This window comes from Zootoca vivipara, chromosome 16 (assembly GCF_965207765.1).
Source record: "Zootoca vivipara chromosome 16, rZooViv2.hap1.1, whole genome shotgun sequence".
Taxonomy (NCBI): Eukaryota; Metazoa; Chordata; class Lepidosauria; order Squamata; family Lacertidae; genus Zootoca; species Zootoca vivipara.
In genome coordinates, this window is record NC_142599.1 from 38,862,441 (window position 1) to 38,879,741 (window position 17,301).

At 48.3% G+C, this 17,301-nt stretch overlaps 2 protein-coding genes across 2 annotated transcripts in view; one reads left to right on the forward strand and one right to left on the reverse strand.

Moving 5' to 3' along the window:
• Positions 1-1,187: 1,187 nt before the first annotated feature.
• Positions 1,188-12,576, reverse strand: ANXA9 (annexin A9). The gene is made up of 13 exons (XM_035099017.3): positions 12,400-12,576; positions 11,525-11,626; positions 11,342-11,438; positions 10,743-10,837; positions 9,862-9,975; positions 9,123-9,207; positions 7,543-7,622; positions 5,655-5,714; positions 4,423-4,519; positions 3,980-4,075; positions 2,649-2,707; positions 2,011-2,133; positions 1,188-1,537 (listed from the first exon to the last, which is right to left on the reverse strand). The coding sequence occupies exons 2-13, from the start codon at positions 11,597-11,599 to the stop codon at positions 1,475-1,477; spliced, it is 1,044 nt and encodes a 347-aa protein (XP_034954908.1). The 5' UTR covers positions 11,600-11,626; positions 12,400-12,576; the 3' UTR covers positions 1,188-1,474.
• The window catches only part of CERS2 (ceramide synthase 2), a 51,156-nt gene continuing 46,400 nt past the window's right edge, over positions 12,546-17,301 (forward strand). Inside the window, exon 1 of the mRNA XM_088659512.1 lies at positions 12,546-12,730. The gene's annotated coding sequence lies outside the window, so the exon portion shown is untranslated. The remainder of the gene's footprint in view (positions 12,731-17,301) is intronic.

Genomic DNA, 17,301 nt, shown 5'->3' on the forward strand with positions numbered 1-17,301 from the left:
CCCATGATCCCTAGCTAACAGGACCAGTGGTCAGGGATGATGGGAATTGTAGTCCAAAAACATCTGGAGGGCCGAAGTTTGGGGATGCCTGTTCTAGAGCACCCTTGTTGGTGGATGGTAAAAACACCAGGGGGGAATTGAATTCGCTAAACTAGAGCCAAGAAAAACAGCAAAAATATTTGGGGCAGCCGTGATGTGCCCCAAACATTTTGAGGGATGGAGGAGCAGGAACTCCAGTGCGGGGTAGAGATCCAGTATGGTACAGCGGTTAGAGAATTGGTCTAGGACTTGGGAGAACCAGGGTTCAAATCCCCACTCGGCCATGAAGCTCCCTGGGTGTGTCCTTGAGGGCCAGCCTCTGCCTCGTAGGGTAGACAAGAAAACACGCTCCCTTTTAGTGCACAAAGCAAGGAGTCTTCCTGTTCTAAGACTGCTGTATTGTCTCATCATGCCTGGTGGAAAATAAGGAACGCCTCTTTCTAAGTTCCTGCCCCTCACAGTTTTTTGAAAGTTTCCCCATTCTTGTTCTTAACGCCCAATCTGCTGCCTGCTTTAACCAAGGCAATTTCCCAGCCTGTTTTCAAACGATATGAGAGAGTGCAGCCCAACTCAGTTTTTAAAACGGGGAGGTGGGATGGGGTGCCAAATCCTTTTACATCTGCCTCAGGAAGAAAAAAAACACACTCAAGTTATACGCTCAGAGGTACTTTACTTTATTATCACCTACTTCATTTTTAAACAAAGGGTGGTGCTAAATTCGTAGGTCAGGTGGTGGAGAAAAGCTGAGCTTACCAAGACAGAAAGACCTGCAATATATATTAAATTCCACCGTTCCAGGAAAGGGGATGTTGCAGGTTTTGTTGCAGAAAGGCTGATAGGTTATCCTTTGCTGCTGGGATGGATGCGGGGTGGGGTGGGGGCACCTGTGCCCCCTCCCCAGATATTGAGGGACTACAGCTTCCACAAACACTGACTATAGGTGATAGAGTCCAACCACATCTGCAGGGCCACAGATGTTCCAGATTCCGTAAATGTGAATTCAGCACAGGATCCCTGATTGGTTGGTATCGCCCAGTGAAGGAGAAAAAGGCAGCCAGCCGTGTCCCGTGGAGGAACGGTCTCTGCGACTCATGAGCCGTTAATTCCATTTTGCACACACCCACCCCCAGCACAGAAATGGCTGGATGTTCGCAACCAAATTAAACAGTTTATTGGCTCAGCAAGAAAAACGTACAGCACCTCGCTCTTTCTTCTTAAATCATTCCCAGCCCCCCCTCCCCCGAATAGTTCCAGAACCAATCGAGAAGCTAGAAGAAATTAACGCAAATGGAGAATCGAGATCCTCTGAGGGCGACTTCTGGGTGGGACTGCAGGGCCTTCGGGATGAAGAGGAGGTTGGCTGGTGTAAGCGTATGCTTAGTATTCAGAGGTAGACTGCTTTTACACACAGAGGCTCGTCGGCAGAGGGGATAACTTACAGATCTTCTGCTCTGCACAGACCAAGCAAGGCGGTCTGGTAACTGCCGTTCATTTCAGCCTGGTGGAAGATAAAAAAGGATTTTAGAAGGCACAGCCCACCCAGAATTACGCACTTATATTCAAAAGGGGAGATATTCTATTCCCCTCTGCTGACCTGACCATACGCTTATCAGGATCCGGCAGGATCAGACGAAAGGTCTAGCTAAATAAACATCCCATAATGGCCAACCAGATTAATTTCATTTAAAGACATCCCCACTTTTCAGCCAAAAAGGGCTCCCTCCTCTTACACCTCACTTAAGGAAAAAAGACGCAGCACAAAAAGAAAACGAATCAGGAGGGAGGAGGAAATCAGCAAACTCGGGCTCAAGTTCCGAGTTTGCACGCTGTTTCAGGGACCGGCTGGGATGGTAAAGTTCAAGGAGGGGAGGGGCCCAAAGTTGTGATGCTGATGGAGCAACCCTGGACCCCTACTCTTCCTCCATCTCTGTCCACTCCCCACCCGCAGTAGATAAAGCCTGGAGCTCTTACCTGGATGAAGGAGTAGAGAGAAATCCCATAATGCTTCCTGAACTCAGCACGGATACTCAGCAGGTCGGTTTCGCTACGGGAAATCAGGATGCGAGCCAGAGTTCTTGGGCAGGTTCCTGGACCCTTTAAAGAGCAGACAGGTGAGGGTTAGGATATCTTTATATTGTAGGTGTCATAGCAATCTCACAATTTAAGAAAGCGGGTGTGTGTGTGTTAATTTGGTGGGATTATTTGCAAGGCTTTGGCGGAGGGCAAATGGCACCCTTACGGGAGGGGTGTAAAGAGGCATTACCCCCCCCCCAAAAAAATTCCGTTCTTCATCTCGCCATCCGCTGTGACAAAATTACAACTTTCGCAATTAATTACACAAATGACATTGTCATTCCGTTATGCCACCGCGCCAATTTAGGGCACAAAAGGAAACACAGTGTGAATCTAAAGGTTTTCGTATGTGCAATAAATCATGTCTCATTTGCAATCCTAAAGCAACAGCAGAGGAGCCGTTTTGCAGCCAGCCGTGCCCTGACTGCGGCCATTTTGGTGCCCAAAACACTTTATCCAAATTCCTGGAAAAAGGGAAGGATACACTTGTGCGACAGAGCGAAAGATAGAAAGAAGGGTGGATTAATCCTCCTCACCTTAACCGCTTGGTAGAGCTTTGTGGCAAAATAGAGAGGGGTGTTTCTGAGGATGGAGACTGCAAAAGGACATGGATTTAGAATAATAATAATAATAATAATAATAATAATAATAATAATAATAATAATACAGTAATGATAATAAACCAATCGGATGACCAACATGTTCTCATATCGTCTCTGAAAACCATCTTCAGTTATTTGAAGCATACTCATAACAAGCCAATCTTTCTTTTCTAAAATCCCCACCTTTCCGTGTGTCTTTAACCACTGTATCACAGGTAGAAATTCACCAGGTGAGGCCCTCCCCAACATTACACCTTTGTGCTGGAGCAGCTTGACCTGTTGACTTCCTCCTCCTCCTCAGCCAAACAGCTCTGGGTCATGCCCAGTTGGTTATGGGGAAGAAATCCCCCCCCCCCGTGTATTCTCACAACCCACCTTGTAAGGTAGGCTAGGCCAGCCAAGAGAGGCTTGCCCATCCCGTGAGCATTTCTGTCAGGGTTGCTCCGAACTCAGGTTTCTGAGCCGCTACCTATAATCTCAGTTTCTGCTTGTTCCGGGCCAGACCTCGCTACAGAAAACATGAAATTGTCAAGGACGAGAGTGTCCCTGAGCATGTTTGGTGCATTATTTCCGCGCTCCTTTACGGCAGATGAGGCCAGAGTCAAAAGCAGAGAGACTTACACGCCCTGCTCACAAATAGATATCATTCGCATACATAGGATCAGAATTGTAGAGTCGGAAGGGACCCAAGGGTCATCTAGTCCAACCCCCTGCAATGCAGGGATCTCAACTAAAGCATCCATGACAGATGGCCATCTAACTTCTGCTTAAATATCTACAAGGAAGGAGAGTCCACAACCTCCAGAGGGAGACCGTTCCCCTGTCAGAAAGTTATTCCTGATGTTTAGTCGGAATCTCCTTTCCTGTAACTTGAAGCCATTGGTTCAAGTCCTACCTTCCAGAGCTGGAGAAAACAAGTTTGTTCCTTCTTCCATAAGATATTTGAAGATGCCTATCATATCTCCTCTCAGTCTCCTCTTTTCCAGGCTAAACATACCCAGCTCCTTCAACCGTTCCTCATCAGGCTTGGTTTCCAGACCCTTGCTCATCTCGGTCGCCCTCCTCTGCACACCTTCCAGCTTGTCAACATCCTTCTTAAATTGTGGTGCCCAGAATTGGACACAGTATTTCAGGTGGGGTCTGACCAAGATATCCTGGCATTCACACACACACACACACACACACACACACACACACACACACACACAGCAGGACAGATAGAAAGGCTCTGGGGAGCCACATCCAGCCCAAGCCCCCTTACCTACCCAGAGTCAAGCCAGCCTCGAGGGCCTTCCCCTCTAAGTGCTTCTTCATGGCTTCCTCCACCTGGAGCCCAGTCATCTTGTGGTACCAGACGAACACTGTGGGAGTAAGAAAGGATTCAGCCAGACTGTTTCTAAGCATTATACAGAGCCAGGCCATTGGTCTGCCTGGCTTAGTAGTGCCAACACAGACCGACAGGGATCTTTTGAATTTTCAATTCACTGCTCAACACATGATGAGGATTGAGGGAGAATTCCTTACACTCCGAAGGGGTCACTTCGAAAGCAAAATCACTGAAGGGAAGACCCCCTGAATAGCCTATTGGCCCTTGACTCAGGGGCCCATTAGAACGCCGTTTTAGTACATTGCATAGAATGCCAACATGGCTGAACACAGCTCCCCTTCCCAGAAGCAGCAACTGCAAGCATTGCAAACTAGGTCTTGCCTCTGTTTAGATGTCGGGGGCTCCGCTCGGTTAGGATCCTGATCCACTCGCTCCCATCCAACCTGCCTGGGTCGCCGCCTCCGGGACCCACGAGGGCCTGGAAGAACCCACAGACACACACCGTTGAACAAAACAATTGCACAGTTGAAGTAACAACAGCTTCTTTGGGTTGATATATCTGTCGTAACAACTTAATTCAGGGCTCAGTACTCAGCCCAGTGCTGCGTGACCTATTTAAAGCACCAGGCTATGAGCCTACAAGACATGGGGTGTAGAAGCAATGCATGAAATCCCCAGAACATGCGCAGAGTGAAATTGGCACCATCCAGTCACAGAGTAACCTGAGTCTGCTCCTCACATATCTGAGGACTCAGCTACATTAGTAAAGAAACTGCAATTTGAATGCGCTATAAACATGCAACAGATGGCGCCAGAGAGCAGGGAATTTTAAAAAGCGATTTTTCCATAGAGGTGGTTCCCCCCCCCTTTTGTTAAAACGATCTAATTTCTGACTTATTTATAGCAGGGGTCCCTGTGTTTAGCGCTACCTTCAAATTAGGAATAGAACATGTGAGGCCCAGTACCTTTCCCTCTGTCTCAGTATTAAACACGAGTAAGAACAGAGCCTCATTTAAGGAGTGCACCCAGTCTTAATAGAAACTGGGGAGGCCTGAGGCCTTAGCCCCCAAACCTATTAGGTCGTAATTATCTCTGATCCCGTGCAGCCGGTTTTCCCCCAACTCCATCATTATTCATTTAACCTCACACAGCTGGAATGCGAGACAAGGAAGAGCTTTTTATCGGGGCGGTTGTGGAGCTGCCATTTTTAAAATCATGTCATACAGTTTCCCTCATACATACAGAACAGAGCATTTGGTTATGCAAAAGCGTTCCTTATCGCTGTTTCACCATCTATCATAGCATGCACAAATGCACCTCGAATCTGCAGGAGCAGCTAAAATTCCTTAAAGCCATTCGGTCAGCTTGCTGGGAAATTTATGAGAAATTAAATACGGCGGGAGCATGGGCAGAACACATCCTTTGGAAGCTCGAGGAGAGTTCTGTGGCAGGATCAGGCCAAAAAAACCTTGTTGGGTATTCTGATGCATTTGGCCTTTATGAACCATGGGGTTCATTTTCAACGGGACAGAAGATGATCACAACAGGGCTTTCATGGATCAGAGAGATCAGGGGGTCTGAATACGACCCATTTCCAACCTTGGACGTCTCACCTGTGTATCTTGCCGTATCAAGACATAGTCAATGACACCAGAGTACCTTTCCCGTTTGCCCTGGGAGAAAGCAGAAAACCAGGTGTCAATGACATTGGCCATGGGCTGGTAGTCCTTGAGTTACCGTAGATCTGGAATAACTACGCTTTACTCCTCCCATCACAGCCAAAACAACTTAAACTAGCTGTTTCTAAGCCACTCTGCCGATTTCAATGGGCCTAGAGAACGGCCAGTTTAAGTCTCAAACCACACTTCCGCTTTTCACCCGGGAAAACCCGATCCTTAACCGCTGAATCGGAGCAAATGTCAATTGGGTTTTCTTCCAACTGATGTTTGCTCCAATTTAGGGCTTAAACAGCAGGGCAAAGGCGAAACTGCTCGGACCCCTAGTGTCCAATCTCACACTCTTGCTAAGACGCAGGTAATGACCTCATCAAGACCCACATCTTCAACAGAAGCAGAGAGTATTTGGGGGACAAGGCGATGAGGACTAGCCACTTACCCGCTTTTATTTTCAGAGCCACTGTTTTCCGAGAATGTTTTTACAGGTTAGGCACATGAGAAGCGTGAAATTTACCGTGCGCCCCACTTAAAAATATTTGCAATAGGACTCTCACCAGATTTTTTGCTCTTTTCAATGTGCCATTTTAATTGCATGCAGATGAGCTGGCTGGTTTAATTAGCCTGGGGTGAAAACAGCAACTCAGAAACCTGAATCGAAAACAGAGGTGATGGTGGCATGATGTTGCTTTTAGAGAATATATTTGCTCCTCTGCTTGGAAGGCAAGATCCTCTCCTAAAACAGCCCTTCCCAACGCCGATTGCTGTAATTGCATTTTGATAATTTGATTATGTCCACTGTTGTTGTTTTTAAATGACTGCTCAGTTGCTGATTTTTCAATGAATACTTTATACTATTTATGTCACTGCTTAGTTTTATTATTATTATTAAGTGGTACATAAATCTTGCTTATAAGGCCGTCTCACCATCCTGGGGCCTCTCTGGATGTTTCAGACTCAGCCCCATGAGGTAAGTTGTCTTAAACGGTTTTTAATATTGTGTTTTAATATTGGAACCCACCCTGGGACCTTACAGTGAAGGGCAGTAGTAGTAGTAGTAGTAGTAGTAGTAGTAATAATAATAATAATAATAGGCCAAAACGTCTGGAGGGCACCAGGTTGATGCTTTAATACATTAAAATATTTTTAAAATAATAAAAGAAAACCTTAATATGCTTCCTGGTTAATTAAAGGCTTTGTTGGGGGAAATGTGAAACCCCAAATATTTCTGAAGTAAAACAAAGGTCCTTAACCCTTCCTCCTCCATTTTAAAATTTCTTCTTTTTAAAGGTGATTTTGAGAAAAAATATTGCACACAGAATGGCTTTCCCTCTGAAAAGCAGTCTAAATTTGCATCTATAACAGAAACCAGCACGTGTGAATTTTAGGTATGCACTGCCTGTGTCACCCTGGGCCAAATTTAAGCACTTTACAACGTCCCTTTGACTTCACCCCCAAAGACGCACTCCTGCAATTAATCACAGTCTTCCTCTTCTTTTTTAACAACCATAGGACCATCTGTACCAAAGCAAACTCAGCACACGTTTAAAGCCCCCCCTCAAATCCTGAGAACTGTAGTTTTCCCCTGCACAGAGCTACAGTTCTCTAAGAGCCCTTAGCAAACTAGAGTTCCCAGCTGGGCAAAACCAATTGAGGAGGGTGCAAAGCAAGGCTGACCAGGGGCATGGACTGGGGTGAGTCCCTAGAGCCAGGTAGAGAGGGCCAGGTGACCTCATTTGACCCTGGGCAGGAGATTCCCCACCCCTGATCTAAAGACACCCCTAGTCCAGAGTCCTGGGTCTCTGAATGGTCCTCCCCCCCCTTTTACCTTGATCAAGGCATCCAGGAGGCCCTGAAGGAAGCCGCTGGTTCTCGAAGCGATGTCCTTCTCGAGGTCCAAACTGAAATCTAGGCACAGTGGAGGAAACAATTTTGGATTAAAGAGAAATGGTTTTACCCAGATCTGATAGTAAGAGCTGTTCGACAGTGGAACTTGCTGCCAAGGAGTGTGGTGGAGTCTCCTTCTTTGGAGGTCTTTAAGCAGAGGCTTGACAGCCATATGTCAGGAATGCTTTGATGGTGTTTCCTGCTTGGCAGGGGGTTGGACTGGATAGCCCTTGTGGTCTCTTCCAACTCTATGATTCTATGATTTTAGGAGTTAAGCAATGCTATTAGAAAGGTCCATATAGTTAAAGCTATGGTTTTCCCAGTGATGATGTATGGAAGTGAGAGCTGGACCATAAAGAAGGCTGATCGCCGAAGAATTGATGCTTTTGAATTATGGTGCTGGAGGAGACTCTTGAGAGTCCCATGGACTGCAAGAAGATCAAACCTATCCATTCTGAAGGAAATCAGCCCTGAGTGCTCACTGGAAAGACAGATCCTGAAGCTGAGGCTCCAATGCTTTGGCCACCTCATGAGAAGGGAAGACTTTCTGGAAAAGACCCTGATGTTGGGAAAGATGGAGGGCACTAGGAGAAGGGGACGACAGAGGACGAGATGGTTGGACAGTGTTCTCGAAGCTACGAACATGAGTTTGACCAAACTGCGGGAGGCAGTGGAAGACAGGAGTGCCTGTGCCTGGCGTGCTCTGGTCCATGGGGTCACGAAGAGTCGGACACGACTAAACAACTAAACAACAATTAGGATTTTAAGCAAGAACAAAAACTGTGGGACCTATCTCTCTCTTTTCTGTTTTCTGCTGGGTTTTTTTTTAATGACCTCATTTTTATATGCTGACTTGAGTGGCTTGTTTATGTTAGCAGGCTGGTGTCTAAAAGAAGGCTCGGACAAACAAGCAAACAAATAAACAAACACCCCACCTTTAAACACAAGCACATACAAGGCAGCTTACATCAAATAAAAATAATATGAAGTGCTTCTTTAAATAATCAGCTTTACGGGGGGGGGGGAAGTCCATGATACCATCTTGTGGCGGCAAGTTCTCCAGGTTAACGGTGCATTGCGCAGAGGATAACTTGCTTTCCCCCTGTCCCGAAATCTGCAGCCTATCGGCTTAATGCAGGGGTCAGCAAACTTTTTCAGCAGGGGGCCGGTCCATTGTCCCTCAGACCTTGTGGGGGGACGGAGTATATTTTGAAGAAAAAAATGAACGAATTCCTATGCCCTACAGATGCATTTTAAATAAAAGCACTCATTCTACTCATGTAAAAACACACTGATTCCCGGACTGTCCACAGGTCAGATTTAGAAGGCGATTGGGCCGGACCCAGCCTCCAGGCCTTAGTTTGCCTACCCATGGCTTAAAATGATCTGGGGATTCTCAGAAAGCATGAATAATTCTACAATTTCTCCAAACCAGGTATATCCACAACCCTCCACCGTTAGCTGTCCTTTAAAAGGCAGGGTTTAGAAAGTATACCATTTTTAATTTCATTCCTTCTTTACCATGCTTGTAGCAACCCAAGATCTCTCGGAGTTGCTGTCTGGTTCGGGTGGAGAGGATTTCGAAAAGCGTATCTGCCTCCAGGCCCTGGAAAGAGGAAGGGCGTTTGTTGAGTAACCTCCTCCTCAGCAGCTGAAGTGTGGCAACACTTGAAAAGGCGAGGGAGCTCAAGGGCTGCACGAGGGCGGAGAGGAAGAGCCGCTGCGGTCAGCTTCCAAGCTGCTAAGTATTCTTTTATTATTTCATAAAATGCATATATTGATTTGTTTTAATCAAATAAAATGTACACACCCTCAAAGCAGTTTGCAAAAAAAGTTAATGAATAAAGTCAGTCCTAAGAAAAATTCGCAACAGTTATTTAAGATTAAAACTTTAAACAGCAAGAGACTAAAACCAGATTGAAATTCTGGGTAGGCTAAGCAAGCTACCCTCTCCCCTTGCTTTAGGATGGTGCGGGATGGAGGAGGTTGTGGTTGCCTAGCAACCACATCTTGACTCAGTTCCTGGTCCCCATGTAGGACCAGGCGGATGAAACAGCCAAAGACCCGGCAAAGCCATAGTCCAATGCATGAAGCGCCTGCTTTCTTGCATGCAGAGGATCCCGGGTTCAATCTCCGGCATCTCCCTGCTAGAGAGCTGCTGCCAGTCAGTGTAGACAATACTGAGCTAGATGGGCAAGTTGTCTTATAATTAGAAAGCACAAATGGCCTGACTGAGCAAGACAGGGACCGATGGCCGTACCTTCAGGGCCAGGTTGATTTCATGAGCATCAAACTGAGCTGCCGGCTTCAGCAGACCCACGATGACGCCCTCTAGGTGCCCAGAAAAAGCTGCTTCAAGAGTTTTCATAAGGTCCTGAGGAGGGGAAATAGAAATGCTTTAGGAGGAGGATTAAAACCGTTTCTGAACAGTCTTCAAAGGCTACCCCATGCAAAGTGCATTGCAGTGGTCTAAGCTGACTGTTACAAAAGCATGAACTACTATGGTCAGTACATTTCCGAGCACAGTTCAAAGTGTTGGTGCTGACCTTTAAAGCCCTAAACGGCCTCGGCCCAGTATACCTGAAGGAGCGTCTCCACCCCCATTGTACTGCCCGGACACTGAGGTCCAGCGCCAAGGGCCTTCTGGTGGTTCCCTCACTGCGAGAAGCGAAGTTACAGGGAACCAGGCAGAGGGCCTTCTCGGTGGTGGCACCCGCCCTGTGGAATGCCCTCCCATCAGATGTCAAGGAGATAACTAGCTGACTTTTAGAAGAGAACTGAAGGCAGCCCTGTTTAGGGACGTTTTTAATGTCTGATCTTTTATTGTGTTTTTAATATTCTGTTGGGAGCCGCTCAGAGTGACTGGGGAAACCCAGCCAGATGGGTGGGGTATAAATAATATATTATTATTATTATTATTATTATTATTATTATTATTATTATTATTATTATTACTACTACTACTACAACAACTATGGCTGGTAAAGTCAAGATGGGCCAAAGCTGGCAAACTAGCCAGTTTATAGAAAGCAGACACTCAGATGGACATTTGAAGGGTCATATTGAAACCCCCTAATATAGGATTCCCTTCCCCCAATAAAACTCCAGATCTAAGAGGAGTTTGCTCCTTCCCATCCTCACCTGTTTAGTGAAATTCAGGAACTCTTCAGCAATTTGCTGCCTCTGTTCATTGCTCCTGTTAGTCAGTAGGTCAATGACGGTTACATATTTGACACCTGTCACAATGGATAGCAAATTTAGAGGCTAACCACTAAACCGTGGTTCTCTGTATGTGTTCTTCACATATATAAATCGCCCCCCTTGCAATTCTGTAACAGGAGAAGTCACATTTATGAATCAAACATGTATACATAACTGCACACTTTATACAAAAGGGATCTGTTGGTTTGCATCCCACTTTTTCGGCCCGAGTCTCCTACGTGGTGCCATTCGTAAGGTGCCAGGGTTACGGGTTCGAGTCCTGACGTGCATCAATTAAAACTCAGCTGAATGTGACGCTGTCGAGTGGTATAGAGGGCAGCGGCTCGCATTCAGTTCCTTTCTCATTAAGAGATAAAGTTCATTGAGTGACCTTCAGTCAAATCGCTACTTCTGAGGTTAACCCATCTCACAGGGCTGTTCTGTGGATTCGCAAATTACATATATACAGACACACACACACATTGGAAAAAACAGCAAGAACACAACACACGAATGCCACAGCTGTGATTTGTGATTACCTTTCCCACTGACGGCGTCAAGGAGAGCTTGGACATCTTTTTCCACCTCAAAGTTCAGGTGGGGTCTGATAGTCCCCAGAGTGCCCCAAACAGCTGTCTAGAGCAAAATAAGACAAGAGATGGAATGGTCACTGGAAACTCTGAAATCTCCATGATTCAGCGAGTGCCAAGCCAACCACTCACCTTATCCGCAAGGGGCAAGTGCCTGAGGATTTCGTTGACCAAGGATCGTCTCTCGATTCCGTTCACCAGCGACATCTTGCACCCGCAGCTGCCAAATCTGAGCTTTCAAAAACAACAGACGGGGGGGGGCCTGTTATCGCAAGCTAGACAGCACAGAGAGATCCCACTTGATCTCCGTGTCTGAGATGGAGGAATCTTAACACTTACTAACGTTTGAGCATGAGAAAGGTCTGTCGTAAAACTAGCGAAGATGAACGCTGGAAGATTCAGGACAGGTGGAAGAAAGACATTCTTCACGCAGTGCAGAGTTAAACTGCGGAACTCCCTGGCACTGGAGGTGATAATGGCCACCAAGTTGGATGGCTTTAAAAGAGGACTGGGGGGGAAATTCCTGGAGAATACTAGCCGCAATACAGATTTTTAAAAATGACATCTTGCTACCCCTCAAGAGATCCCTTGGGACACCTGCCTAAGGTCTCACTGAGGCGGAATATGGTTTGAGACTAATCCACTTTTGAAAATTTACTCTCCCCCCCCCTCATTTTTGTCTTCAGGATCAGTTTGAAAAATAGTTTGATCAGTTTGAGAAATAGTCCATCATTCCACCTGCCTGCCTTAAACTGAATCCCAGGTCTTAGGTGGGTTGCCAACTTCTTCCCAGCTTTCTAAAGTCGCCTGGCTCCTATGATGTTAAACAGCAGGAATTAAGCAGGTGAGACCTTTTCCCAGAGTGGAGGCGGTGGGTGAAAGCTTCACCCTCCCAGTCTTCTATGCATCAAGCAGCTCACAAAGGCAGAGGAGCAGGATCGGTCTTTAAAAGTTGGCAACTCCCAAATGCGAATCCCTTAAAAAAAAACCACATCTGAGGAACATACCTGGCTGTTTTTTGTGTCTCTCTCCCGGACAGCAGCGAGTGCGTTGTCCTACGTGAGCGGCTGGCAGTGACAGTCACCTCCACCCAGCACCCCGAGGGAGGGCCTCAGCCGACCAGCCCGCGATAAGTGGATGAAGGAAAAACCAGTCCGGTCTGTAGCTCTCAAGCCAAGAAGTCTGTGCCTTTCGCAAGGCAAGCTGCCAAGTATCGTAATTCCTTTCTATCCCTGGCGGGGCTGCAACCAGGAACTTTCGACGGGCTGGTGGGATGGTTCATCAGGAATAACAAACGACGTGCCGTCACCTTCAGAGACGTGAGCCCAAACCTGACAGGTGAGAGAGACACAGGTGATTGGCAGGATGGGTGTCTAAAGTGGAAGAGATCAGCCTCTGGAGAAGATGTCTTTATTTACTTATTTCATGAAATGCAGCCACTGCTTGACTGGGAAAACCCACCAACCAGCCTAAAAGCTGCTTATGGAAAGAATTAAAATTAGGGTTGCCATACATCCGGACATAACCAGGATTTGGCTGTCGGAAACAGTGTCCAGGCGGAAATCACGTATTGACTGGGAAAATCCGGACGTATGGCAACCTAGGGCGGAAGTGAAGGTTTTGGCAAGTTTCCTCAGAAAGCTCAACAACAACTTTGGGCAAAACTGGAAAAAGCTCAACAACTTTTTGATGTCCGGGTTTTCCATTATTATTATTATTATTATTATTATTAATAATATTTTTACAAATCAGTTTCATTTGTTGAGACATTGGTGAGGAGAGGGGAAGGAAAGTAGATGGGGGGAGGATGGGGTGACAATGTTTCTGTTGTGCTTGATAAGTGTGTGGGGTTTTTGTCAGCATCACTTGTGTAGGTTCTCTGTTGTTCCCTTGTTTTCCTTTGGTGGTGAGAGATGTTGGGGTTGGCCTAAGATCATAGGTGTACCCAGCATGGGGCAGGGGGGTGCAGCTGCCCCCCCCCAGAAGGCCAAACCGCGGGCCCGACTAGGGAAGCAAATACCCTGCGCAGGCGCCCCGCTTGTTGACATGGGAGGGGAGGGGGGAGGAAACGCTGCTGGTGCCGCGGCTCCTCGGCGGCGGCTCCTCCTCTCAGCCCGCCCTGCCTACATTTGCACCAATCCCCGCCCACTAAAGCCTTCGTGCCTCCCAATGGAAAGCCCTGCCGGGCGGCAACCTCTCCTGCCTAAGAGTTCTGCTGGGCTGGCAAGCGAAGGAGACGCGGCTCCCTGCATTGGTTGCAGCTGCTGCCGCGCTCTGCCTCCCAGTAGGCTGCACTGCGATCGTCGGCGCCGCGGGCTGGGAATCGCCCCCTTCCCCCCTCCGCACCCCCTACCCCCCCCTGAGTTAGGAGTTGCTACTGAGACTCCTCCTGGGCCGGGAGAGGAAGTGCACCGACAGGAGCCAGTTCAGCCTCGGTGGGCAGAAGCCTGCAAAGGAGGAGTGGGGGGCGGCGCCCGAAGGTGTTGGTCGTGGCTGCTGCAAGGAAGCTGCGTATGGGCGTTTGCACCGGATTGCCGGCGGCAGGAGTAGCCCAGCGGCAGTGACCCTTCCTCACCGCCCCCCACCGCCGGCAATAGGAAAGGAGCTGCCTTGGGGGGCGGCACAGCTCTCCGCTCCCCCTGCGTCCATTGCCCTCTCCGGGCATTGGCTGCTGTTTCCTTCTTTGCAATGCGCCCCCCCCCAGCCGCTCTCCCTTGCTGCCCCTGCCGAGAGAGGGGCGTTGAGGGCGGGGGAGCCGCCGCCGTAGGGTCGCAGCTGGGGGGGGACTCGCTCGCTTGCCTGCGCTGTGCCACCTCACCTTTCCCATCTTTTGCTCCCTTGCGATGGGGAGGCGGCGGTGGCAGCTTCTTCTTCTTCTTTGAGGGTCTCAGCTTGGCGGGGGGTCCCCAGTATCCTCCCAGGCCATGGGGGTGGCCCCCCAGGACTAGCAGACCTCTGAGCTCCTTCCCCATCCCAGATATATAGGGTGGGAACTGGCAAGGCTTCGGGGGGACCTGGAGGAGGGAAAGCGGGGCCCAAAGGGTTTTTTCAGGGGGGTGGCTAGCCGTAAATGGATGGGAGCGGTGTTTTCAGAGCAGGGCCATCTTAAGCATACCTGGCACGGTGGTGGTACGGATCCCTCTGGTGCCCCCACCCTCCCCGTTTCCCGGCGCGGCGGGCGCAGCTCACTGCGTGGCTGCCGCTTGGAGGGCCGGAACCCTGCGCAACCCAGCCTGGGCGTAGGGCCGGCCCTGGGCTAGGGGGTGCTGCCCGCCCATTGTTGTGACGCCCCTGCGTGCGGCGGAGGCGGCCCCAGGCCCGCGCCTCTCCGGAAAGCAGCCTGAAGCCGCTGAACAGCTGAGAGGCGCGCCTGGGGAGGGCGAGAGTTTAGGGGGTTCATTTAGAGGCTGTAGCCGCCGCCGCCGAGTCATCGGGCCCGCTGGCCCTGTAGCCCCGCCCACATTCCCACTTTGTGGCCCCTCCCCTCCCGTGCCTTGGCCCCGCCCCTGAACGACCATGGCTTGCCCCCCCCCCTAGTTTTGATCCTGGGTACGCCCCTGCCTAGGATATGGTTGTTCCTTTGTGTTTGGCTGTGGTGGTCTTTGTTTTGTATGTGAGTGGGGTGGGTGGGTGTTTTGGGTCAAGTTAACCATATTGATTCATATGCTGTTGGTGGATTTTTGTCATTATCTTGTTGGGCTGTGTATGTGATGAAGGGAAACCATACCGGGGTGAAGCCGTCTTCTTCTATTTGTCCCCGTGTCAGTTTCAACTTATTGGTTAATTTTTCTGGTAGGGCTGTTTCCCATACTATTTGGTACCATTGGTCCATGCTTACTCCTGACAGGTCTTTCCAGTGTCTGGTTATGGTGCTTCTGGTTGCTGAGAGTAAGTGGGTTATGAGTTCTTTGTAATGCAGGTGGGCGTTATTGTCCTGGAAGATGTTTAGCAAGGCCAATTCTGGGGTAAATTCTAATGTTTGTTGGGTTATTTTACCTATTTCTCTTATGGTTGTTGTCCAGAATCGTTGGATTTTGGGGCACTCCCACCACATGTGGAAATATGTGCCTGTTGAGGCGCATCCTCTCCAGCATTTTGATGTGGTTCCTGGGCATATTATCGCTAGTTTCTGCGGTGTTAGGTACCACCTGTAGGTGATTTTCAGAGTGAGTTCTTTCCTTTTTGCTGATATGGATTTAAAGGGGGGTTTAGACCACATTCTGGTCCATTGGGTGGGGTTAATCTCAAAGTTTATGTCATCTTCCCATTGTCTTTTGATTGTGTCTAGGGGGTTTGTGGAATTTTGGAGCAGTATTTTATATATTGCAGATACCATCCCTTCGCCGTGTCCCTTTGTCGTTAGGAGGAGGTTTTCCAAGGTTGTTAGAGGCCTAGTTGCTGCTGATTTTACTGCTGGATTGTTTAAGAGGGCATGTAATTGGTGTTGTGCTAACCAGGATATTTGGGTGTCTTCTAGTTTATCCTGTATTTCTTGTGTTGACAGAGGTTTGTCATTTTAATAAAAGTCTGTTAGGCGATATAAGCCTTTGGTCTGCCAGGTTTTTATCTGGAGGTTTTGTGCTGCATGGTGGAATAATGGGTGGTAAATCAGGGGGATTAGTGGGGATGGGGTTGGGGATAGTTTGTCTGTTTCTGTTTTCCATGCTTTGAACATGGTTTGTGTGTACCTATTTAGTGTTGTGGGAATCTTCCTTAGTTTGTTTGGGAGGAATGGGTATGCTGTGGTGCAGATACTTTCGATTGTGTCCCTCTCTAAGTGTATCCATTGTTTTGTCTCGTCTTCCAGTATATATGGGATTATATGTCATATTTGGTTGGCTCTATAATAGGTTTCAATTGGGACCCAGGTGGCGCTGTGGTTAAACCACTGAGCCTAGGGCTTGCTGATCAGAAGGTCGGCAGTTCGAATCCCTGTGACGGGGTGAGCTCCCGTTGCTCGGTCCCAGCTCCTGCCCACCTAGCAGTTCGAAAGCACGTCAAAATGCAAGTAGATAAATAGGAACCGCTACAGCGGGAAGGTAAACGGCGTTTCCATGTGCTGCTCTGGTTTGCCAGAAGCGGCTTTGTCATGCTGGCCACATGACCTGGAAGCTATACGCCGGCTCCCTTGGCCAATAATGCGAGATGAGCGCGCAACCCCAGAGTTGGTCACGACTGGACCTAATGGTCAGGGGTCTCTTTACCTTTTACCTTTATAATAGGTTACTATGTTAGAGATTCCCCATCCTCCTTGTGAGGTGGGGAGGTGCAGGTATTTGGTGCTTATTCTTGGTTTTTTATGTGAGAAGATAAAAGTGTAGTTTTCTCTGCTGCCTGCGAAGTTGGGTTGGGGGGGATCCAGATTGGGTGGGTTTGGAATAAGTAGGTTCGGGTTTTCCCTTTTTGACATACGACTGCCCTATTAAAATGATCCGTGAGAAACGGTTAAGAACAACTATTTAAAACCTTTTCTTTAAAAAGTTAAAATCAGTCGTAAACTGAAAAATGCACACTAACATTTTACGTCTCTGGGCAGGCTTCTCTACACAAAAATGTTGCCAAAGAGAGTATGCAATATTTGTCAATTCCTTCTTCCCCCCCTAAAAACGACATGGAAGTGAGTCATGGGCAACTTACAACGGTCAGAAGCAATGTCTTCAGAATGCGCTGCGCCAGGTGAGACATGAAGGCTGGCAACATCAGCCTTGCCATGTGGGAATCCCTTGCAGATGACCGTAGTGCCTGGAGACAGTCCGCAGTGACCAGAGGAGGAATGGCCACTGGGAGAAGCGTAGAGAGAAGAAACAGCTCCAGCAGCACAACCGGGCACCTTCATCTGCCCCAGCTGCAACAAAGCATGTCTCTCCTGTATCGGTCTCTACAGACACAGCAGGCGCTGTAAACTCTCC